This window comes from Epinephelus lanceolatus, chromosome 3, assembly GCF_041903045.1.
Source record: "Epinephelus lanceolatus isolate andai-2023 chromosome 3, ASM4190304v1, whole genome shotgun sequence".
Classification (NCBI taxonomy): Eukaryota; Metazoa; Chordata; class Actinopteri; order Perciformes; family Serranidae; genus Epinephelus; species Epinephelus lanceolatus.
Window position 1 is genome coordinate 40,224,999 of NC_135736.1, and position 26,318 is coordinate 40,251,316.

Below are 26,318 nucleotides of genomic sequence, written 5' to 3' on the forward strand. Positions count from 1 at the left end.
ACACATTCAGCCAACATGAAGCAACATTAGCACTAAATTTGGAGTCGCGTCTGTGTCCAGCTGATTCATGTGGGTCCAATAATCACTCTCGTTTTAGCTTTAATTTCGTCTCCGCTAACCCCTGAAGGAAACGTGTGGCTCTTTAGCCACTAAACGCTCCACTGTGTTTCCCAGCTAATTGCTAACCTTGTCTGTCTGGTGTTGGGTGCTGGGCATGTAGCGTACAGTGGGCTTTTTTTAAAGACAGCTGTGTCTGTCTGGAACTGAGGTTACAGCTGCCGTAAAACCAACACAATGAGCTGAGAGATGCTTAAAAAAAAAGTCCTAAAAAAGTCCTATATAGCTGAGGGGAACTGCAGAGTCATCACATATAGGTTACATATAGTAGTCATGTGAACCTTGATTGATATAACACTAGAGCTGCCAGGGGTGGCTGTGCAGCTAAAACCACCGACAGACAAAATTGGCCTGCTGCAATGCATCGATATTTGAGGAACAAGACGTCTTAGAATGATAAAGAAATCCTTGTCCCTGTTGGTACAAGGTTCATTTATTTCTCATGCTACAACACAGGGTTCTGTAACAAAATGCAGCAGTTGTAGTCCCTTTATAATACTAACAAAATGACAATGACAATAAAATAGTATAATAAGAAAATTGCATTTATAGTAAAGGTGAATCTATGGCTTATGACGCTACACACATGCATATGAACTCCACTTGTGCAGAGTTCAATGCACAGGAAGGCTGCTGGTCATTGCATGAAGCTGTTTGATGTGTTTTTATAAAGTGAATGTGTCTGAGAAGCATACGACTGATAAATGAGACTTGGATTATGCTGTATGAGTTGTGAGCATTCATTAATAAATTAATTAAACAAACTGGTTTTAATGACAAATTCAAGGTAATGTGGTGAGGAACTGATAAACAAATGATCATTTTACAAGTGAAGCATTCCTTTAGTCTTCTCTGAGACTGTATATCTCCTCCATGTATGTCAGTCAGAAGCACCATGCTAAGAACTTTATGTCCTAGACTGCTAGTACTGTAAGTCCTAGACTTATGAGGTTGCGGCTGCAGCCCGACCCCAAACCTTACCATAAGCGCGGAAATCATATAGCTGACCTTGGGTGAGCATCTGAGGGCAAGTACCCTCCTATTTCTAGCCTTCCGGTCTGACTCGCCATATTGCTGCAAACCATCAACGCATCTGTTTGAAGAAGTCAGTGGGTGGAACTAAGTCCATCATTGAGCTCCGAATCAAAACCCGACCTTATAATTACATGGGAAGTGTGCAGTGCTGGGGAAGGAATACGACTTTTACGTCATGGTATCGCTGATTATAGTCAGTGTCATGTGTGTACTTTTCATCAATAGAGACCACGATTCGTTCGTGGGCTGAGAAATGTTCCCATACATTAACTTGAGCTGAAGGGCAGCAAAATAAGCTGGTCTGAGCAAGAGGAGCACAGTGTTCCAGGCCTGCACACAAGGCCTGGTAGTGGGCGGCTACGATCAACCTCAAGGAAATTATATCCTTTAATATAGGTCTGGCAAGTACATTTAAAGATCGGTGACAAGCTCTTAACGTGATGTAAGCTCTCATATGATGTATGAATCCAAATGTTTGTTGTCTGCCCCTCTGGTCCGATAAATGATATCCTCAAAATAAATTACCTTTTTCTGAAATACATCCCTCGATACAAGAGGCGTCTCAGTGTATTTCTACCCAAACACGTGCTGCTATTTACTCAAGAGTCTGCAAAGACCACAGGTGGTGAAGGCTGTCTGACTTTTGGAGAGCGAGACTGTGCAGGACCTGTATAAGGCTGCAGAGAGAGGAAGCTTTGTGAGTAAAAGTATATGGTCCTGTGCGTCAGCTTTACAGGCTCACTGGGCTACAGCAACTCTTCCTGTGCGGACTCAGCACCCTGGCACTGCATTGTAATTCTTACATCACTCCTGCTCAGTATAAACAGCATTTTAAACTTGCCATGCCACCCATGTTGGCAGGCGCTGCACCCCTCTTCTGTTTGCTCCTACTCGTCAGTTAAGTATCATTTGAAATCTGCAGAAAATGAGTGGGATTGATGTCCTGAGAAACATTCGGGGTTGTTTCCATCACCACAAGCCACTGAAAACATTTCTCTGATTGCATAGCAGCCCTTATCTTCTATAAATAATGTCCTGTAGCCCACCCTACATGTACATGCCATCCTGATCCAGGTAGGGGGGAGGAAGCATTATAGCTTGATTCAGGATGTTTGGAGTTAAACAAACAACATTTGTAAAAGATTAAAGAACTCATGTAGACTGCATAACTCTGTACAGGTCTCGCACTGATTTGGATCTAAACATCTGAGTTGTTTGAGCTGTTTCTTGTCGAACTCAGTGAACTATGGATTTTGAGTATGCGTTTGTTTATTCCAGGGTAAATCTGTTTTGTCCTTAACCTTTCTTACTGTCTGCATTGCAATTAAACATGCTGTATCTTAAGTACAGTCTTGGTCAGAACAATGGCGCTCAAAGAAGAAGCTGGCGTCAGAACTTCCACTCCAACAGCGCACCTGTAGCCTATATAAAGACTGAAGCTTTCTATGTAATTAGGTCAAACACAGGCTACAATTGTATATCATCAACTTTGTATTCAGCGGTGAAAGATGAACCAAAAGGCTGGAAGAGATTCGAATGAGGTCGATTTAAGGCACATGATTAGTGAAGGCACTTACGCCACTGAGCAACATGCAAGTACGTACAATAAACTTGAATGAAGAAATCAGACAGTCCTCGCAGTGTATGACTAATTGGCCTCTAATGGTAGTGATGTCCTAAAAACAACATACTCCGCGTTCCTGCCCTTACAAAGTACGAACTGTTGCACAAAGTATACATACAATTGGGTCATACTATTTCGTCATAACGTTGTACTTTGAACTTTGACCCTCTTGCTCATATTTCTTTTGCAGTTCGTAGTGTGAAATTTGAAATAAAAAGAAAAAGTATGTGATATTTGAATGCAGAGGATTTTAATATTATCACTTAAGGTTACCTTGGAGATGCAACAAAACAAGGGCGTAGGTTTCTTATCAACATTGGGGGGACACTTATGATATTAAGGGTTAGGGGTCCTCCGGCAGAACATTTTGAGCATCAATACCTGCATTCTGGTGACTTTTTATGCATCACTTTGTGGATTTTCTGCATAATATCTTTAATTTTGTCAAAATAAAAGTTCTCAGCTATTTTTATTTTGTGCAGTACACGTTTGTTATTTTAAGGGGGACTCATCCTGCTGTATCCCTCCCAAAATCGATGCCTTTGCAACAAAACAACATTCATTGAGTTCACGTTGGATCAAAGTCAACCCAGAGAGCTCTGCTGTGGTGACTCTGCAATGTACGTAGTTTTAACTTTTGAGTAATAACTCCATATATTGTTAAATTTTAACATGCAGTATTAAATTTATGACAGCAAAATTACATATGCATTTCTCTGTCATTATTATTTTTGTAGTCATGTCCTTAAACAATTCCTATTCCCTATTATAACTATCCATTCGACTGGTCATCCGTCACATGAATGCGTTGTCATCCATCATTGCAGCGTCTGTCAGCTGTCAGTGAGCGATCATGTGTCTGCAGCTCAGTCGATGTGACGTATGACTGTGCAGAGGATTGTGAGCAGAACAGCCAGAGAAACATGCTGACTTGCAAACTGCAAAATGTGACCTGACGCAGTAGGACATCCTGGTATTTTTGGCATACTGCATTTGACATACTACATATCGGGACATAGTAAAGCTTCTTCTAGCACACTAAATACTATGGCAGTATGGGTACTGGAGTTCACAGATAGTATACTTTGGATGAGAACAAGCCTCTAAAAACATCAAAACTACTTTTGGTTTATATACATTCTTTTCTTTATGACACATGCTCTCTCTTGCACAGCACCTACCACTCACATTTTTCAGTGTATTGAAACTTGCAATACATGCGTACGTGCACTGATCCCACATCAAATAGAAGCCGATGTCACTACACATGTACTCTGCACCCTGATGAGTGGTGGTCAAACACTGGCGGTGTTTACAGGGTACTGTAATGTTTGCATTGCCCGCAACACTATAAATCTAGCCCTGGTTATGCATCTTTGCACCTCAGTGTCTGGCCAACATGCTCTACATAGACTATATATTCTTTCATTTGCCTGCACGTTGACATGTGAGCCAGCAGGACACTGGCTGAAATATTCCCAAAACGTCTCTGTTACCCACAGCAACGCAGGAGGGACATCACGTGTACGGTTTGTGCTATAAATCAGTTGCATGAGTCAAAAGTAAAAGGGTTTTCCATGCATACACTATGGATGCTCTCTAAAACGAATGCAAAATTATACAACTCTTTGGGCATTTACTGTGTATTGTTGTTGCACCCTCTCATTTCATTATCTCCTAAAACTTGATCAGGGATAAACAACAGGGCACATTTTATTTCCTTCATATAAGAGACCTGAGACAAATTGCTATTTCAGTTATTTAAGGACCTGTCAACAGTGTAACAGTCTATAGGTTTAACAATTCACACACAATTAGATTTCAGTGGTATGTATGAAATGCACTTTTGCCTTTTGCATTATGCCCCACACAGTATGTGCACTATACTCATGCATACTGCAGTGTTTCACGCAGAGTTGAGACAAAGTCCTTTTTTTTTTGTTGCAAGTGACCAGTGAATTTCAGGTCTTTGCACTCATGTCCGAAGACCGAAACTTTGAGTTTTGAGTCATAAAGAAATCATAATGTGCTCTTCACCAAATATAATGCCATTTTAATGACATACTAATAGTAAATAAACTTAGAAAAATCATGAATGCTTTGTAAAATTTGTATTCATTCCTGTGTCTCTGTTTATAATTGTTGACCCGCACATTTTTCAAACTGCAAGTTAGTTCTTCATGGTTCTCTCCTGCAACTTGACTGGATCAGGCTGCTCTCATGCACTGTTCTTACGTTTTTTTATGAAAAGTATTGCCCCCAAATTTTTACATATCATACGTAATCATGCGCCAATTCGTATGTACTCCATATATATGGGAAAACTAAAGAATAAAAGAAGGACGGAAGTATTCCTGTATGGATGGAGGTCAGACTTTCCAAGGAGACTGGTGTTTGGAACTGTGTAAACTTTGAGTGAACTCTGAGTCATCTGAAGGTACGTCCTCACCTAAACTTAATTACAGTAACTTTAATTTCCTAAACCTAACCTCTGTAAGTGCGTAACTTTACCTTAAAGACATAACATCATTTGAGGGATGCTAATTCGTAGGATATAATACAAACTGTTGTACGGGGATACGTTGACTGGATGCTGTAGGACTGGTTCAAATAAAGTTGATCTGGAGAATTAAGCATCAACTTGCTGAGAATGATTAATGTTAATGTTTGTGGCACAATTTTTAAATTATATCTTTGAGCTTCGGGGAAGTTATCAAGTATTTTCAACTCAAAATGTTCAAGTCTAAGTCATGACTCATTGGTGTTTAAGTCCAAGTTGAGTTGCAAGTCTTTTTAGAATTCATCAAATCCATCAAATTTGTGACTCAAATCCACACCCCAGTGTTCAGGTATATGAGTCTACAGCTTGATTTAAGCCAACATGTTGCAGATGAATTGAGTTGAATCACTTTGTAGGATGCTGCTCATCCACCCCTGATGCAAGTAGATTAGAAGTAGGCCCTCAGATTTTACATCTAAAAAAACCCATCATACTACTGAAACTACATAAGCTTGATAATTCCGCATTTGGACAAATATAGACTTGTGAGTAAACACTAGAATAAAATCAGGAGACAGTCATAATATTTACCACAGTCATGCTGCGTATGATGGGGCTGAGTAGGAAGACCATGTGCTGCTGGATCTCCTGACTCCTCTCCAGCAGGATGTAGAAGAACTCCACAAAACCAAAGGAGGCCAGCAGAAAGCCCAACACCTGAGCAGGACAAGAGAGAAACATCACAGTCACATCAGAAATGCTGCTTTTGTATCTGATTTCAGTCAAAAACAGTAAAATTAAGTGTCTGTGTGAAGTCTCACCATCTTGGCGGAGCAGAGGCAGGACATTCGAATGCGTCCGCTGTCATGGCAGTAGAGGAAAAGGCAGTAGAAGGGGGCCAGCAACCAAAGGTAGATACAGGGGACCCACACCAGTACTGTGTTCTGGAAACACTGGGTCAGGTCTGGGTTGGCCGTGTACCACGTACGGTTCCAGTCCTACAACAGAGAGAAAGTCATAAGTTAAGATCAAGAGAATATGCCTAAGAGTCAAACTGTGAGATTATATCCATCATCTGACAGACAGAGCAGGTGAGAGCCAGATCCAGAGAATTCAGACTTGGTTTGGGTCCTGTGTTTCATCCATCGAGGCAGTGGAGAGTGAAACCACAGCAGGTCAACAGAAAGTGTGTCTGTGCCCAATCCTGACAGAGTGTGAGTTGAAAGAGTGATTCTTTTACTGAAAAAGCTGAGTCGGTTTCAGGATTTTTTTCTGACCGCGTCTCTGGCTTTTTTCCAGAATTCGAAAAGGGCAATGTACGCTGTCAACACATTAAAAAGTGAGGTCAAGAATTATACTAATAATGACGCCAATAAACAATAAAATTCCACACAGACGAGGTGTGTTGGGCAAACGCTGCCAAAAGTCTGCGATTATGTAACAGCAGCAGAAGCAGTAGAGCTTATTTAGTTTAAATAAAAAGAACACCAGGGGCTAAGTGGTTTGTTGTTGTCCTGCTTCCCTTGTTTATCACCTCAGTGGCCTAATGAGGGGCAGGGTGTCTGGCTGTGCTAACGAGGCTGGCCTGTGGAGTCACCACAGGAAGTGGTTTAAAGCTTCGAGCATGGCAGAGTCGTCTGGCTGTGCTGGTAGACTCCCAACTGGGATAAGGGAGAGAGGCCACAAATGGTGGCGGCTGCAGGGTCATTACGTAACGCGGCCCTACCGGTGAACCACGTCAGGTGAGTAGTGGCTGCTGCTCAGAGGGGGCGGCGTGTCTCAGCAGGGCAGGAAAAATGATTAATTTAAGTTTACCATAAGTCGCTACTGTTCCCCACCTCTGGAGCCACAAGGGTCTGAATCATGGTCTGACTGTTCAACATCTTTGCCTGCACAAACAAATCCTACATAAACCTCCATAACACAGGTGGCTCAGGTTGAGGGCATAAGTTTTGATCCAATGCTGGTAGGCAGGCACATATGAAGCAGGGGATTTGGGGGTTCTCTGACAAGAAATATTAAGCATCAAACACTTTATTTCTTGCATTATGGTTCATTTTTTATGCACCAATTTATGATGGAAATGTATTTTTTGTCCAACTAAAAGTCCTCTGCTTCTCTTTAAAATTTTTATTTTATTGAGAGGGAACAAATGCTCAAGTTGTTACGTCCTACCCATAATCCATGCCTATGGTTTAGGCATAGAATAAGCCTACTGGACACAAGCAGGGGCCCAAAGTATTGGAGGGCCACCTGGCTTTTATCTGCAGAATGTCTCTGAAATTAACATGTACCTACCAGGATGAGATTTAAAATGACTTTGCAGAGGCACAAAATGACCTCGAACAGACACAAAATGACAACCAAAGCCAAACAAAATGACTACAAAGAAACAGAAAATGACAACTAAACCCACAAAATGACATCAGATGCACAAGATTACCCCAGAGAGACCCAAAATGACAAAACAAACCCACAATACTACCCCAAAGAGACACAGCATTACCTCGAAGAGACAGAATATGACTTCAAAGAGACAAAAATACACATGATGACCTCAGAGAGATAACCTGCAAGACCACAAAAAGATGCACAATGACTACATAGGGAAACAAAGCAACAACGGAAAAAGAGGCAAAACCACCACAAAGTCTGAGTGTCTTGCTCCTGTGTAAGAGAGATGGAAGGGCCTTTTGTATGTCTGTACTCAGGGGTCTACTGTCTCATAATCTGCCCATGGGTTTATGATCGTTATGTAATGAACACAGCATTTTGCACATTCTGTATACTAGCCTTCTCTGTGAGCACTGATGTACCAAAATGCATTTAAGTGATAAATCTCATGAGAGGCAGTGTGTGGGAGGCTACTTTCACAGACCCTTCTGACTCCTGTGGTCAGGGCCAGGCAGATGAACAGAACACTTTTATGTAAGAAATCCAACTTGTCAAACCCTCTCCAAGCACTTTCTTGTGCATTTTGCCCAGTACTTATCCTGTTTCTCACCCCTGGCTGAAGTGGTTGCAGTAAACTAGTAGATGCCAACAGCTCGGTCACCATAAGGCGTCTATTTTTACCTGACGGACACAGCGATGTGAAAGTAGAGGAGGCTGTCCTGTTTTACATCCTTTAGATTTTTGATGGATAAATTCAGTACCTGAAATGACTATAATAACGACACTGGCTTGAGAACATAGCAACAATATGCACCAAATGTTAGTATGCAGTGTGTATGAACTACTGTAATTGTAGAAGGCATTGATCACTTTCCTGACAGTTTCACCTATACTTTGACCCGTTTTTAAAATTACAGGACGGCTTGGTTTGAAAAGAAAGAAACTAAATACACTGCTTGCTCCTAAATTGCCCCCTTTCAAATTTGTCCATATAAAGCTCACGTGTATAGGTGCTTCTGGATCAAATCTCTTCTGCTCAGCTGGATTGTGCATGCTCAGTTCAGTATTTAAAGCCATATAAATCCCAGTCACTACCCTGGGGCTGTTGACAAAGAGTAAGAGTAAGGAGTAAGCAGTGACGCTGCTCCAAAAGTATGCGAAAGGTTGATTACTACATTTAATAACCGAAAGTGCTCTGTAGCCAACATCAGACAAAAACATCTGTTAAAACATCCTCTGTGATGGATGTCATGTGGCTGAGAACATCACATCTGTACTTTGAACTTTCGTGGCAAAGAGAGCCGCACGAGACAGCCAGTACACACTTCACTTTCACTTTCTCATTTAAGTTTGACGGCCATAGTTTTGAGGTTTTGCCAGAAACAGAGAAAGAGCCATTACTAGAGGCGTGCACTCAGTAAAGTGCAGATCTCCACCAGGGGATCGTGATCGTGGCAACTCTTACCAGTTCTGGTAGCTTAATTTCAGACGGGCCGCAGCCTGTTTCAGAAGCTAATAAAAACACATGCCTCCTCTATTTTTGATGTAGCCATGGCGGCACAGAGCAGATAGACTTTTCCTACTAACAGGTACTGTATGTGAAATATACAGCACAGCCAGAAATCTTTGATCTATGTCATTCTTAACTGGACTTAAAACGGTGTTAACGTTGTCTTTAACGACGTGGAATTGTCCCTCCTGGCTCCCTTACAGTTAAGATGGCACAGGAGCTAGCAAAAACGGGGACAAATTCATCTCGTACCATGCCTAACTTTAGTGGATCATAACATGCCGGGTATGAAATGAACAAAACTTTTTCTATAGATGTCAGTCACAGACAAAAATGTGGCTGCCAACAGACAGTAAGGCTGGCTGTTTTTAGCCAAGCCGATTTCTGGAAAACTTGTGGTTGCTACAGGCCAGTTAAGCAAAGTGAGGAGGTCAGTAAAACAGTTTTCTGAACAACTGTGAATCACCGCAACCACGCAGGATCATTGAGCAAACAGTCATACATGAGTACACAAAATATGAGGCTGATGGGTCCAGTAGTTGGCAAGACTAGCTGCAGATGGGCAGAAACACACAATCACACACACACATTCACTCACTCACACAGCATACACACATGGCCAAATGCATGATCCTCTCCAGGTCTACAGCTTGTGTAGATAATAAAAAATAGATACTGAATTTGTCCCTCCTGGCTCCCTTACAATAAAGATGGTGGAGAAGCTAACACAAGCGGGGACTGATTCATGTTGTATTGTGCCTAACCGACGGATTAATGGAATTAATCTGCAGATGCTCAGGTTCAAACTAAGACCAAAGCATGTGTCCTGCGACAGACAGTAAGGCTTTTTGTATTTAGCCAAGATGATTTCTGGAAAACTTGAGGCTCCTACTAGCTGGTAAAAAGGAGTGAGGAGTCAGCAGTTAATGACTGAATCACTGTGACCACACATGGTCCCTGAGGATACAGTTATACATGTGTACGCAAAATCGGAGGCTGATTGGTCCAGTAGTTTGTGAGATAAGCCACACACACACACACACACACACACACTCACAGGCACACACACTCTCTCCCTCACTAACACACACAACCAAACGAATGATCCCCTCCAGGCTTATGCCTGTTGACAATAATGAGAAACAGAAACTTAGAGGGAGAGAGAGGAGAGGGGAGAAAGAGGCAAGTTGGGAGCGAGTGCATTCAATAATTCGGTGTTCCAGCTGGATTGCGGCCATTTCGAGCCGGGACTCAGAATGTGGAGGTTTGCTTATATACAAGAACAAAAAGCCTTTCCAACATCAGCAGCTCACTCAGTGTGACGCCATCTCCTCCTCTCAGCATCTCATTGTGCTGATTCATAGAGCAGAGTGATGGTAAACGCAACTCTGGCACACATCAAAGGTAAACTCTCCTTTTCAGACTTGACTTAGATTAGATCTCTTAAACGTACATGCAGACTGCAAATTGAAAATGTCAGCGGTTGCTATGGGGATTTTCCTCCCGCACTGCTGAGTGCTGCCAGCTAACATTTTAGGCTAAACCATCCTCTCTCTTCCTCTTCTAAACATTATTTTTCATTTAGTTGCTTATGAATGGACCTGTCTAATGCTGAGGAGCAGCATAGTTGGCAGCTGGCACAAGACACAAGAATGGCATGCTAATGTGGCTAACGCTAACTGAATTTATCATCAATACAGAATATTAAACAGGTTAACAAGAATAAGGAAGCAATTGTCACTGTGTTATACATATACATTTACAATAACAACGGTGGGTGCTCATTATTTAGGTTCAAGCAGACAAAACCAAACTTTTACATAGATATTTACTCATTTATATCGGCTGATATAAAATGAGCATGGATTTCGTGACAGTAATCACATAGCCAAAATATCGGACTCTTTGTAACTCAACTGGATGTGACTCTGTGTGACCTGTTCTCGGCAAACAGACACACAATCGATTGTTCAGGGTCAGTGAACACATGACAAACTCACCCACAGAGGGTCCAGGCCACTGAGTCTGCAAAAGGCATCCATCCACTCGCTCGCTCCTTCCTCCTGGATGCTCCACTTGTTGGGGTCGATCAGCCCTGCTCCTCACACTGAGTAGCACACACTGGGCACCAGCACAGGTGTGTCTGTGTGTCTGTGAGTGTGTGATGTGGGGAGAAAGAGTTTGGTTTGTGTGTCCTTATTAGAGTTTTCCTCTCTAGCTAATGGGAGTAAATCTTGGGTTTAGCCTGTTCCTGCCTGTCTGTCTGGGTGGCACGCTCTGTGTTTATTAGTGTGTGTGTATTTAAGTGTGTCTGCGTGACTTTTCCTCCCCTTTAATAAAACATCTTCTCTCAATGAAACTCTGTTTCTGTCTCGCTGGCTGTTTGCACTGCTGCTGCCCTGAGATCCTGTGTCTTTCTGACTCTCACTCCGTCTGCCTGCTGTTTATGAGTGTGTCTCCTTGTTGGGTGGGTGGAAATCTCTCTCTCTCTCTCTCTCTCTCTCTCTTTCACTCACACCCCTCTCTCCTCTCCCACATCTGCTGGATTTCGATCAAAACACCACAGCTACTCCCCTCAATGGGATGACAGTCCCACACCCAGACGCACTCCTCCCACTTTCACTCACTGCCCCTTACCTCCTTTCTCGCTCCTTCTCCCTCCCCCTTTCCCCACATCCCAAACCAGCCGTCTCACCACACAGTGTCTGTTTGTGCACATACATACCTTTTAAAACTGAGACCAGCAGCACTCAGACAAATGCCACGATTTTAAAGCCTCCACTATACTTAAATCCAGGATATTAGCAGCCTTAGTCACTGCTGTGTGGCAGCTACTCCTATGTATCACCAGCTTGGCGCGAAGCTTAACATATTAGCATGTATGTGTGGAAACCCCTCTGCAAGTGGACACTACTTTATAACATACTGCATGAGTCACAAAAATATGTTTTTTAGTCCAGACGTTTAATGGAAAATGTAGAGCCACTTCAATGGCATAAAGCATCACATGCACTTCCAAGTATTGCAAAAAAACTTGCTGATATGGGAAAAAAGGAAATTTATTTAGTTAATAAGTCATCGCACTGGACTGAAAGTTGCACCATCAGTGGAAAATGTTAAATCACCAGACAACTCTGTCACAAAGTGCCATGTTGAGTTAAAGAGGGGTTAAATTAACTCTGGGGTGCAAGATTATCAGTGCTGTTGAGGACATTTGTGCAAGTCTGACATACTGAAATGTGGGAATTTACAGGGACATACTTGCACTGGCAAAAAAACAAATACAACAAAATCAATCTCATACACATTCTTACACTCCTTTAGCATAAAAACAAGAGCGAGCGTTTCCTCAAAGCTCTTTGTAGTCTGCTGAAAAGCATCATCAGATGGCGTGATGACGGTCACCCTGGTCAAGACACGTGGGAAAACTTCAGCTCAGCAGCTGCGCAGGAAAGTATGACACTGTCTCCACTGGGACTAACACCAACGCGGCCATCATCAGCCGCAGAGAAGAAAAATGGAAAGTTCGGCAGAGAGGCAGACCATCACCGGGTCCTATGTCTCGCCATGTGCAAATACGAGATTATTATTCTTTTAAAAATGACTCATCACTCTATGTTTCTCCTCCAGGCTAGCGGGTGTTTTTTATTCAGCACTTCAGCCAGCTCTTGGTGCAAAGATGATGAGAATTATGTAACCTGTGGATTCATTTGAATGTGAAATTCTATGAAAGAGTTGGATGTGAATGTGTTGTGTTGTGGTGCAATTGGAGGTGACATTAGGGCAGGAAACTGGAGCTATAATTGTGGTAAAAAGACACTGGTTTGAAATAAATATTTTGAACCGATGTTGGGCGTGCTTTGTTATGAGCTGTGGTCAGAGGGTCAGAAAGTTCAAAATTACCTTTTGCTGTCACCAAAGTTTATCCTGCTGGCTTCAGCATTAACCAATGGAGGCTTAAGAGAACATATCTATGGTTTAACTGACTGTTGTGTTTTGTCTCAGTCTCACAGCATGAGTGGAGTGTTGCTACCACCAAGAAATGGTCCGAAACACCTCAGGCAGTGTACCACAGCCAGTGGGGTGGGCGGTGTGTGTGTATGTGTGTGACTGTAACACAGGGTGCAGTGTTTACAGTGCACCTTTTGTCCCAAATAACACTTGGGGTCCAAACACAGAGAAAGAGATTTAGCAACTTCCTTTTTTAAAGGAATGGTGTGTATGATTTAAAGGGAATTAATGGCATCTAGCAATGAGGACTGCAGGTTGCAACTGGCTGAGACTTCTCCCAATTAGATTTCTTTCATCATCAAGGAGGTTTTTAACAGGAGCTAAATTATCCACAGAGGTCTCTTCCTCTCCAAAACAAATAGACCAGGTGATTAAAACCATTAAAAGCACTGAATAAATAGAGTTTTAACTTACAAATCAGTGTTTTCCTGATGTTGTTTGGCATGTTGGAGATGTGTGGCCCACCCACCATATGCACCATATGCAAATATGTGCTCACGTTTTTTTCTCTGATGGCTTAAGGTCCAGACATTCAGGAAGTTTTTGCTGGGAGTCTCCACTTCTCTAAAACAGAGGTATCTGCTAATATAAACCAGTAAAAACACTGAAAAAAAAGCAGTTTAATTTTACAAATCAGTGTTTCTCTGACATAGTTTAGCATGTCACAAACGGGACGCTAGCCCAGCACCTGCTAATGTGTGCTCAGCTTTCTCTCTAGTAACTTAAGATCCAGATATCTAGCAGGTTTTTACCTGGATCTGAATTATCCGCAGAGGTCTCTTCCTCTCCAAAACAGACAAACACAGTAATTTAAACAGATAAAAATACTGAATAAAGCAGTTTCACGTTACAAATTAGTGTTTTTCCGACACTGCTTGTCACAGATGGCTTCTAACTATGTTGGCCGATGAGAAAATGCAGATTGCCCTATCTAGAGCCAGTGTTTGGTTTGTCCATTCCACTGTAGAAACAGAGGACCCGCTCCCTATGTAGATATAAAGGGCACATTCTAAGACATTGAAAACATGATTCTTCTTTTCAGGTGATTATACACTAAAGAAAACATAGTTATTATATTCCATTTCTGCCAACACGTCTTCCTAAATCCTACACACTGGACCTTTAACTGAAGTAGCTGACATGCCTGAATCTTTGTGGCCGGGTGTGTTTGTGTTTTAATCAACAGTAGACAGATGACAACATCTGGCGCTTGGCTGCAGGAGGACATTTTTAGAGGTGTGTGAGAACTTTCCTCGAAAAGGGGCCCTGTGCACTCTGGTCTCCCTGGACTGTCTTTGGAGGAGAGATAGTTAATATCCCCCCTGTTGGTTCCAGAATAAACTTTTTTGCAGCATCTGAGCCAAGACTCGTCAGCTGATCGGTCCCAGACAGCAGCTTGAGGTTGGGGGGTGTTGCAATTCATGGAGAAAAAGTAGAACAAAAACAACATACGTGCAGGGTCGTGCATATGCAGTGAAGAGCAAGAGCCGTGCAAACTGCTGGTGCAGACCCAAGACGGGTTAACATATACAAACATACACACATTTGACTGCAAATATGACCAAGATGAGCTCCGTGCCAGCCGATGGCCAGACAGCAGACTGTTTACACCAATGGGGAAAGAGAAAGCACCCAGCATGGATCTGATGAGAGGCTGGCACTGGAGCAGGGCCACTTGTGGTCATGGCATGTAGTAGTAGTAATGTGGACCTGGCAGGCAGTTGATGCAAAGGGTGGCTGCGGGGGTGGCAGTGCCCCAGCCAACTCGTGGTGAAGCAGTGGTTAACCAGTCTAGGTCACCTACACTTCCTCTGGCCTCTCTCCATGGGAGGAAAAACAGTCTAGTCAAAATAATGGTGTCATTTTGGCCTCTTACGTTTGAGCAAGGGGAGACAAATTTAGCAACAGCAAAGCAAAGGGAGGGGCCTAAAACAGATTAAGAAACAAGTGAACAAAATATCTGCTCTGTATTTTTTTTCTCTCTTCGCTCTTAAATAAGCAGTTTTAGATGAGTGGCACAGCTCCAGTGCAGCCTGTAAATTCAGATGTGTCAGCCTACGCACGCAATTATAACTGGGCTCTGTCTTCCACTTCTCTCCCTCCCGCTTTTACCCACAGTGCCATCTCAATCGGTCCTCGCAGCTTCGCTCTGTAGACGAAACTGACCTTTGACTCTGACATGCTTCCTTCCTGTCTGTCAGCGGGACTGCTGTGCTGTGCAAGCATGCTTGATCTGATGACGAAGATATAGTGTGTGTACTGTATGTGTGTAATTGTGTGTGTCAGACCTGTTTCCTCAGTGTGCAGTCTCCAGACCCGTCTCACATGCCTCTGTGAGTGACATGAGCCTACAAGTATTTATCACCTTACTGCCTTGGCACCTGCTGAGGAGTCATTCATAAGAAGTCCAAATACCCACAGCTTGATTACTGACATACTGTATCCACCTCGTTCCAAGCTCCCATCATACATTGTGTGAATTATGGGTGTGACTTCCGGTGCTGAACTGGAACCAGTGTTTTACAATGGCAATTGTATCTAATGGTGCACTAATCCTATTTTATAGAGTGACGGGGAAAAAAGACACGGAACACACCAAGTGTTAAACCTCAAACGAGATTGTGTGATCAAATCTACGTCATCTCTGACAGCCAACCCAAAGCACTGGTTGTTTACCTTTTGTAACCAAGCGTGTTGGCGATTAGCTTGACTTGCTATGTTTAACATACAGTTCAATTTAATGGAGCCTGAACTATAACTTACGGTAAACATCTGCTCCTTTTAAAAGATGATTTATGATTTCTGACAACTCATAAACAGACACTAACACGTTCGGCATAACACATTTAACATAACTTAATATTAATTTTAGCTCCATATAAAGTGAATAAACGTGATGTTTCCCAGCTAATGCTCTGTTTGTCCATCTTGACGACACAGTTTACACATTTTTATAACTTCTGATTTATTCCACATTTTGTCATCCCAAGTCGTCACATATCGCCGCTTTGTCAGTGGCCTTTCATATCCTTCTGTGGCTGTTAATATTCCAGGATGCCGCTACCAACTCCAGGATGTCAACAAAAGCACGTGGTTAGGTTTAGGCAACAAAAGCACGTGGTTAGATTTAGAAAAAAAACATCATGGTTTGGCTCTACATTCTTACAAGAAGTGCACACAGGCCTCCCCGGTGAAAGTCCAGGGTTTGTTGGGCCCTTCCGCCACCCCTTCCGCCTGCCCTATAGGAACTTTCTAGCTCCTTATAATACATTGTTACTGGCAGCGTTTCAACCTGACGCCCTCCAGTGGCATATCATACCTCTGCAAAAGGTGGCTTTTGGTGTCAAGTGTCTGATGCCGAAATCACTGACAAAGCGGCGGCATTTGACAACTTCGTAATGAGAACCAGCTGACTTATTAAATCAGAGTTCTGTGGTGAATGTGTGGTGAGGTTTAGGCTTTAAACACCTACGTTTGGTGGCACAAAGGATGTTGACAAAGCAGAAATTGTTTGGTCAAAGACATCCAGGTTTAGTGGCTCAAACGTTACTAGGATATGCCGTGAAGGGTTGATAAAGACACCAGGATTGGTGGCTCAAACGCCACTGGGAAACTGCAACGAACTGCAGTGAGTAGGTGTTGTCACAGAGAAGAGATTTTGGAGCAATAAACGGTTATTTTTAGGATAATGGGCTGTCGGACAAATGGACATTTATCGGACTTATGGGACTTAGAAATTTCTGGACCATAAGAACAATAGTATGACACTGCTGTTTCCCTGTTATCATTCTCTATGCTATGCTGACTTTATATGTATACATTAGTTGGACAAATGTGAGAGCACTCTTGATCTTCTCATCTAACTCTTAGCCAAACAACAAATAAGCACGTTTCCCAGAATGCTGAGCTCCTGCTGTAATGGAGGACCAGACTCATCAGACAAGCTCAGAATTTAGCCTTTACCAGCTTTGTCTCTGGGCAGACGACATTTACTCAGAATTTTAGTTGCATTATACAACATTAGGAGACATTTTAGTTGCATAACCAATTTAGAACTACTAACGTAATTGCCAGGCCCCAGTTGTTGTTTTTTTTTAGTTGTTGTGTTTTCTTTGGTAACTCTAATCTCTGCCCGACATCTCCAAACCTCAGACACAGTAAAGATGCTCTTTTTCTCCTCAGACAGCAGATGGCTTGCCATCATTTTCCCAACTGCCCAAGAACCAGAAGGTGTCTGAATGAGACTGTGCTGTGATTACCCTTCAGAGGAAAACCACGCAGGATGACAGCAGGCCAGAGGAGAGGCAGAAGCGAGGCAGGATTGGTTTGGAGCACTCAGAAAAACAGTGTAAATAAACATGTCAATGTCAGCTATTTTTTGCATTCATTATGCTTGCTTGTGTATATTTATATGTTTAAGAGTGACCCACTTATGGTAAGATGCACATAGTTTGCTGTCAATAAAGAAATGACTTTTGTATAATTAGAAAATAGTTAAATGAATGTTACTTCTTTATATATTGAACTGTGTTGGCTGCTTAGTGATAAATCCAATAACTTAGGACAGAAGAGGAAATTCAAGAAACTGAAACTTTGAATGTTTCCCCAAGTTAGTGTTTTCCACTTCCTACTGAGTTTCATCACAGATTCCCAGAATGACAGACCCGTTTGGCAACGCGTCACCCGTTAAGAGTACATCACAATGTGTCATGTGCTTATCTTAGTTTGATTTCACCTAATCTAGAGATGAGCTCACCCAGTTTTTGCAGTACAAAGGCTGTGTTTAGTTACTCTTCTACAGCTAAGATTTAAACTGTGTGGATGCTAGTTTAGTCTACAAACTAGCATGATGATGATGATAATGAGACACTGAGCAAAGTATAAAACTGTGAGCTCATCTGGTGTGTTTTCTTCTACTAACCAAGTCCCTTGTTTTGTCAGTATAAATCACCCAACGCGTCCTAAAAACTAAAAATTAGTGATATTAGCTATTTATTTTTCACTGTAATGACCACAGACTGTAGAAATAATCAATGTAGCCACCGTAATGTCACCCATGAGTTTGTGGACAGTCGATTTGAAGCCTAAAGTTCAGCATATTGGCCATATTCATCTTGTCCTTTTTTTTTAGCCAGAAGTGATCATATTTGGACAAGAGGTTGGAGCTGTGGGGTCGATCTGACTCACAGAGTGTAGCAACGCCTCGTAGACAGCCTGTCACTTTAATTTGCGTAACTTTGGATCTTAATAAAATGTAAACAGATGAGTTATATAAATATTCACCCCCAGTACAAAGTACACAGTGTGGAGTTAAGCATTTTAACATGAAGGTCTATGGGGAATGACTCGCTCTTGGAGCCAGCCTCAAGTGGCCGTTCAGTGAACTGCAGTCCTTGGCACTTCCACGTTGGCCTCATTTCTCAGCTCTGAAGGTTACCGCTTGGGTTCAATTCAAGCCACAGGCACAACGCTGGGTCGCTGTGCTTTATGTGTCAGCAAGTGGTGAGTTTTGGTTGGGTCTGGCTGTGCCTCACAGCTGACCCAGCCGCAGTCCAACTTGGTTTAGACAGCCTCTAAACAAAGTAGAAGCACTGGATGTGAGCCAGGAGGCCACAGCATGCCTGGACTTCTGCAGCTGCAAGCAAGGTTAACTATCATACTGCTTCATGTCTGCTGTGATTATGGGAATACGGATGAAAAATATCCTTACAATGTGTATTTATAGCAAAGTTTATTGATGTAATGTGTTTTAAATATAAACCAATAAAATGAGTTTTGCCCTCAAATTTAAAACAAACATAAGAAATTGTGTAAAGCACAGTTTAAGTTTATTTTTGTAAAGCTTCTGAAAGAGGTGTGTATTAAGGCAACATAAAAATTAAGGGTAATTCAATCAAATCCAATCATCCATCTGCAGATGACCAATGAGCTCAACTAAGACCAAATGGATTGTGAAAACAAATACATAAAATCATCATAGAATCTGATCTGACACAGTATAAAAACAACTATATTAGTTATTTGTGTATCAGGTCAGACCAAACTGCTGGTCAGCGTTTATGACTTCATTCATGTAATGTGTGACATGGGCTGGAGGGGTTTTGGTGAATGTCCACTGAGCAGCTTTCATAAGAATGAACTGATCTCTGTCACCAAGGCTGTATCCCTTTCTTTTCATATGTCCATGCACAAAATTGATCTTGGCCATGACATCCAGAGCATGGCACAGCTGTGCCCAGTCGAATTATCCCTTCCAGCTCCCTTACAGTGAAGTTGGCCGCTAAGATAACAAAAACAATTGACTTAAACATCTTGCATCTTGCCTAACTTTAATTGATTATAACATATAGAAATAATCTGCAGATGCTTTGGTTCAAAATGAGACCAAACTATTTTATGGTTGCAGTTTTTGAGCCACGAGGAAGACCAAACTGTGGCCCTCAAAAGACAGTGGCTCGTTGTAAAAATCTAGTTTAACCCCAATGATTTTTTTGGATTCCTGAATGAGTCTACTGGGCACAGGCTCAGGGGCCCGAAGTGTCAAGGACCCCCCTGGGCTTCATCTGAAAAATGTCACTCATGTACCAACAAGGAAGAGACTCAAAATTAACTCAAAGAGACAGAAAAAATCCACAAAGAAATGCAAAGGAACAGCAAATAGACACAGACACAGACACAAATTGCAGTGAAGAGACACAAAATGACCTCAAAGAGACTCAAAATGACTACAAAGAGCAACAAAAAAGACAAAATTCATTCAAAGAGACAATAAATACCTCAAGTAGACACAAAATGAACACATGGACACACAAAAGTCTGCATCTTGGTGTCTTGCTTCCACCTAGAAGAGGTGGTGGGGCCTTTTGTATATCTGTGCCCAGGGGCCAATTGTCTTATAATCCGTCCATGTGGATACTCTACAACACAAGAAAATAACTGTATTTCCTAAAGAAATTCATACCTGCTTATTACTGCATGGTGGTGGATGCTGCAGTTGTACAATGACTTCACTCGAAAACCCTTCTTGCCACTATCAAAGCCTGCACATCCTTCCTCATACACTGTTCACAAACCACTGGTAGCTAATGATTGACACTGGCCATCACTGTCAGACAAACAGGACTCCATTTATCTACTGCAGATAAGGCCATGGGTCGCACCATCAGCTTCAGAGTTAAATAACAAGAAAAACACAGCGTCAACCAGGCAATCTCTCTCAGTAAACACTGCCCAATTACTTTAACAATGCTTAATAGGATATTGTGGCTTCTCCCTAAACTCAAAACAGACCTGCTGCTACCCTAAAATAGCAGCGAGTGGAAATCCACGGGACTGTCCCCCGTCACTAGTTGCCCAATAACCTGGGTGACTGGCTCCCCCCTTAATAGACCTTGGAGCCTGACTCCCACTCACCCTGGCCTCTCGTGACGTATGGAGGCACCAGCTCATCACGAGTCACCACACTGAAGTGGTAAGACGAACATCAACAAAAACAATTCCTCGCCTTTTCGCTTGCGGATTGTGGACTGTGGCCATCTAAAAATATCACAGAGGAAAACTGAGGGGGAGGCTCGGATTGTGTTTGTGACATTTATTAAGGAATCATCCACTCCCTGCATTCTAAAAAAACATTGTCTTTTTCAGGATGGAAAACAAATGGGATGAGTACAATGTGGTAAAAGGTTGACCAGCAGATCTTCTACCACTGGCTGCTGCTGTAATGGTATTATATTTCTATGCTCTGACTACCACAGAATTCAGCCACAGCCATAATCCTGGTCTGTTTCGCTTCTTATTTTATGTCTTTTGGATTTCTGCCAGCTGTTTAGTGCTCATTTGAGTCATGGCTGTTTCACAATAACAGCAACAAAGAAAGTTAACATGTGCTCGCTAGTTACTGTCCCTGCAGCACCTAAGTGGCAAAATGACCTTGAAATATAGGAGAGCTGGGTCTGTTGGGTCAGGGGGACAATTGGGACAGTGCATGTTTAGTTAGAAAGCAACTATGCCTTTATCATTTCAGAGCATGTCTGTACATACAATAAACATATTGGAGAGCTGATTTCCTGGCTTATTGGTCAGTGTTGACTTTAATAAAGGAAACTAAGACGAAAATGATTCTTTAACCTTTTTTTCCATGATGAAGATGAGACACTGACGAGCTGAAAATAAATTTTGCTAACAAAAATTTTGACAAAATCCGTTTCATTTTCATTGACAAGACGAAACAAGATAAAAATGTCAGTGGTGAACTATTGGACGTTTGAAATGTGAGGAGAGGAGGACGGTCAACAACGACCGTGCTTGCGATTATTTTCTAATGCCGCATGAGTGGTGTGAGATTGGAGCGCCGCATGGAGCTAAACTCCAGTAAATAGTCTGCACCAGGATTTTTTACTAGCCTGCAAACACAATCACTGGAGCAGCGCAATTCATTGGTGCGAGCTGTAATCCAGCAGTAAATAATCAGCCGTGTGTGGATGGTGGTGCTGTTGAACGGACTCATGGAGTTTGGTGGATGCATGTTGTGGACCAAGCACAAAAACACAGGTTTGAAATTCAACAAATTTATTTTCCCAAAAAATAAATTTTACAAAGCAAATGACTAAAGGTAACAAAATTTGAGTTATAGGGCTCTTTTTTTTAAAAGATTTTTTTTTGGGCTTTTTGCCTTTAATGAACAGGACAGAGTGAAATGGGGTGAGAGAGAGAGTTAAGGTTGACATGCAGCGAATGGTTGCATGCCGGGGTCGAGCCTGCGGCCGCTGCGGTGGGACATCACCTCTGTGCATGGGGCGCCGGCACTATCCACTACGCTACTGACCCCCCCAGAGTTATAGGGCTCTTAAAAGACGGCGATAAAAAATAACTCTACTAAAAAAACTCAACAAACAGACCTATGGGGCAACATAGACCAACTTAAACACAAAGGGGAGAACTCCCCCCCATGACATCACAGCTCTCGGTGCAGTCCGTGGGACACCCTTTTCCATAAAAGCAGGCTCTGCCCTAAGCCCCGCCTTTTGCCCAGCTCCAGCCGGGAAGTGACTTCAGGTAACTCAAAGACAAAGAGAAATTAATTAATAACTTACAAAAGCAAAAAGCAAAATGACAAAACAATGTAAACCAAATGTGCGTGCTTCATCTAGAAAACAGTGTGTTGTCAAAACGCTAATACACTTCAAACTAAACAAACTGGCATTGTGTATATTTTAAGTGACTGCACATTAAAGGTAACTGAACGTGTGGTAATGGTGTGGGTGAGCATGGGAATCATTCAGCCTTTTGTGTGGTTGTAGGCACGGCCATCACAATGCAGCAGTGGCTGTGAGCAGTTAGCTCTGCTTGTTAGCCAGTGAACGGCAGCGGAGCTAGCAGCCACCAGACACCAGCCTTCACATTTGTTCCCCGTAGGACTCCACTCAGATCCTGACTATCTGTAAAAGGGTTAGGGTTTGATTGCTGTTTGACAGGCAGGTAGGAGGGTCAGTTATCTGTGGGTGTAGCTGTGCTGTATATAAACAGTCTGAACTCTGCGGTGTTTTCTCTGACACAGCTGAGAGTTTCATTTTAATCCATTTTTTCTCAATTTTTTGAGACCATCAATAGAGAGATGTTGAGCTTTTCAAATACTGATTAGCATTAGTAAATGCTCGTAAATCATTCCTTAAACCTGTCGAAGACTCTGCTAAAGAAATGCAAGTTTGAAACTGTAGGAAAAAAAAGATTTCTAAATGAAATTTTTATGCAACCTGTCACCTTGATTCTAATTTCTGATTCCTATATTATTCTAATTTGATAAGTTGAATTAGAAAAAAACAACCTTGACTAAAAGTTAACAAAAATGTCATTAATCTTCATTGACTTAAACGTTTTGAGTTATCGGCAACTTAAATTAGACTGAAACATAAAGGATAAAAATGATTAAAATGTGGTTAAAACCAATAAGCATGTTTACCTCTAAAGACCATGACTAAATCTAAAATGGCTGTCAAAACAAACACTGCTGTTGGTTTGTGCCAACAAAAGGAAGGCGAAAACAAGACAAAGGCTTTTCCTCATTGAAAATGACCCACTGTAAAGTCAGTGAGTGAATGTTTACAGCATTAATTTCATATTCACTAAAAAAACTCAATAGCCTACATAAACTTAAAGGCTGTAGGTAGCCTATGGCAGCCACATTAAGTTGATAGTTGCCACTATAAAACAAAACAAATTACATATCTCACTAATTTATGGGGGAAAAAAACACCATTTTCACCCAAAGAATTATGTGAACAACTGACACTGTAAATATAAAGTGTTTAAATTACAATTGGTCAGTTTAAATTATGTTTTTTTAGCCCAAACCAAGGTGTACCAACCATCCTGAGGAGTCAGATTTTGGGGGGAAATGCACTCCTTGTATATTTTACAAAACTGTGCCTGAGGCTTGGGTTAGGCTCTAAAACACTTGATAAATTGTTAGCAGACACCTGTATCTGGTCAGGAATCCATTGATTTTTATCACTGTTCAAGTAGTTTCTAATAATGGAGGATTATTCCATGTACAAACAAGAATGTCCCAACTGACCCCGCTCTCCCCTACTGATCATTAGTCTTCTCATGATTGGTAATCAGTGATCAGTTTTCATCTTAATACCTGAACTTGGACTCCAAATGCGATTTTTCACCCCCAGCCTGAAAACCAAGTAAACTTGTTAACCTCATGCAGAGGCTCATGTCATTGTTTCCATGCATTCATACTAATCTTTACTATTTTCCTCCGTTTAAAGTCAGTCATAAAAATGCTGGGAAAATGAGAACCATACACTACAGTACCGTGCATCTGCCCACACGGCAAACCCAAAACTCAACAGGAGCACTCATCACTCAACTTCCTCTTGCAAGGCCATTTGTACAGTATGTACTCATGCACTGGGAACCCACAGTTTGCAGTCTGTAAATCAGAGAGTTCAAACACGACTTCCGGAGAGCCATATAGGACAGCAAAGGCAGAGCAAAGGGAGCCACATCCTGTGGCTAACAGGAAATACTGGTTAAATGACAGGTTTGCATAAATGAAGGGCTGCTGGGCTTGCCATCACACCCTGCAAATGGATTGTTTCCCTAAATTTGTCTGCGTCTGTGTTTAAAAAGTGTAAATATGAAAATGGTGATGACTCTACCCGAAGCTACTGTATGACAGATGGGTCCTTCCTGTTACGCTGCAACATTTCCTGTCCACATGAATTACTTCCTCATATGTTCTTTTAAATATATTTATAACAAATGGATTAAATTATAGATTAAGGCCTTCCTTGTCACATTAACACAGAATAATGCACATTAAAAATATTTAGTTTTTACACAAATGTGCTCAGTTTTATGAGCCATACAATTATGAAATACTCTCTTCGGCTTCCAGTTCTATGAGTTTGTTCTTTGCGGATTTCCTGTTTCAAGTGGATGTTTTGTTTCTCTAAAACATCACTGTAGTCCAGGGTTTTCTTGTACTTGTAATCATAGATCTCTAACTTGTCCGAGTTTCCTTTGAGAGCCTGGAGTTCCTGCTGCAGGGCATCATTTTAGCAGGTCATTGCCTCTTCCTGATGTCGCACTGCTGCACACATCTCCTCCTTTTCTTTCTCAAGGTCCTTAAGTTCTTTAATGTTCTGCATATTATTTTTCCTTTTAGCATCACAATCTGCTTGTACGTTATCAAAGGTGCTCAGCTTATCCTTGAGGTCCTGGAAACTTTGGTCATGACTGTGACAGTGAAGGTCCATCACCTCATTTGACCCTTTTGTTGTTTTGTAGGTTTCATAAATGTTGCACTGGCGTTGGACCTTGTCAGTGAGCACCTCCACTTGTCTTTGAAGGGAGACGTATATTTTCCTCGCAGATCTTTCTTCTGCTTTCACCACATCATATTCTCCCTCTGAAATTATACAGCTCCTAAACTGTCTCTTCATTGTGTGAATTTCTTGGTGCAGGGTCTTGAGCTGTTCGATGATGGCCTGTAGGTTCACGGTCATGGCATAAAAGTTGCAGTCCACATCTGTCTGTTCCTCGTGGAGGTCAATGCTGTCGTTGTCCTTCAGGGAGTCCAGAGGAGTTTTGATGTTTTTTCCGCAACTCATTTTTTGCTCTCTCAAAACTTGAAAGTGAAAAATACTTCTCTGTTTATCATAGAAATACAGTACCAAGCTGTATTGTCAGTGCTGAAGTGATTATAACCAGTGCAGTGAAATCGTGATGAAAACACTGTGTATTAGTACGTAGGAGGCAAACAAACTTGAGTTCGATTGAACCGAACCAAACTGGACAGGTGTGAAAGCACTTTTAAATCTTGTGAAATCCTGTCATTGAAATGAAGGGTTAAAATATATAGGCCTACATGGTTCTGTTACAAAAATAATAAAATAAAAATATTCGATAGAGTAAGCTACCTAAATCCAAATCACTCACAGAGCTAAGGTTACTTTAGTTCCACCCTGATATCTTTATAAACCAAATATGAACCAGTCCACTCAGAAGGATAATTATTTAAGTGTTTGATATTGACGTATAGGTTTTTCTGACAAATAAACTTGTCCCTATTCCTATATTGAAAACAAAATCGGCAATTATGACTCCCAGATGTTGCTGCATAATAGCAATGCCCCAGATATAAACAACAGTACATCACATTTCTTGGTTCCCATACTGAGCACACCTTCTTTGAATAAACTAGCTGATGTGTCTGAGCTTGCCATTGAGTTAAATCTAATTTCTCTTAACGAGGCTGCGCTCTTGACTCATTTTCCCAGGCTTGTTTACATGCTTCCTTTAACAGTCTTGCGTCGGTGGGCCATGAATGTGTTTTCTCTGGTGGCTTCCTATCTGAAAGAGCAGTTATTATCTGACTGCTTCATTCAGAAATCTCTGTAAGTGTCTTGATGAGGATTGCCTGAACACGCAGGAGTTTTCAATTCCCCGACAATAAGAAACAGATTTAAACATTATCTCCCATCCCTTTGGTGTAAAGAAAAAAAAACAACAACTGAAGGAATAGTGCCAGACAGACAAGGGCCATTTAACTTGTACCAGACGAGGCTAAATACACTCTCCAGTATCCATGAAAACAGGCGGTTCAGAGAGTGATT

The 26,318-nt window shown here is 41.8% G+C and overlaps 1 protein-coding gene and 1 long non-coding RNA gene across 2 annotated transcripts in view; one reads left to right on the top strand and one right to left on the bottom strand.

Moving 5' to 3' along the window:
• abcc6a (ATP-binding cassette, sub-family C (CFTR/MRP), member 6a) overlaps nucleotides 1-11,664 on the bottom strand; it is a 35,003-nt gene extending 23,339 nt beyond the window's left edge. Inside the window, exons 1-3 of the mRNA XM_033624874.2 lie at nucleotides 11,181-11,664; nucleotides 6,098-6,274; nucleotides 5,868-5,993 (exon numbers count right to left, since the gene is read on the bottom strand). Coding sequence (XP_033480765.1) covers nucleotides 5,868-5,993; nucleotides 6,098-6,274; nucleotides 11,181-11,222 — 345 coding nt within the window. The 5' untranslated portion in view covers nucleotides 11,223-11,664. The remainder of the gene's footprint in view (nucleotides 1-5,867; nucleotides 5,994-6,097; nucleotides 6,275-11,180) is intronic.
• Nucleotides 10,261-17,561, top strand: LOC117255729 (uncharacterized). Its single transcript, XR_004501573.2, has 2 exons — nucleotides 10,261-10,584; nucleotides 17,374-17,561. It is a non-coding gene; the product is annotated as an uncharacterized LOC117255729 (long non-coding RNA).
• Nucleotides 17,562-26,318: the final 8,757 nt, after the last annotated feature.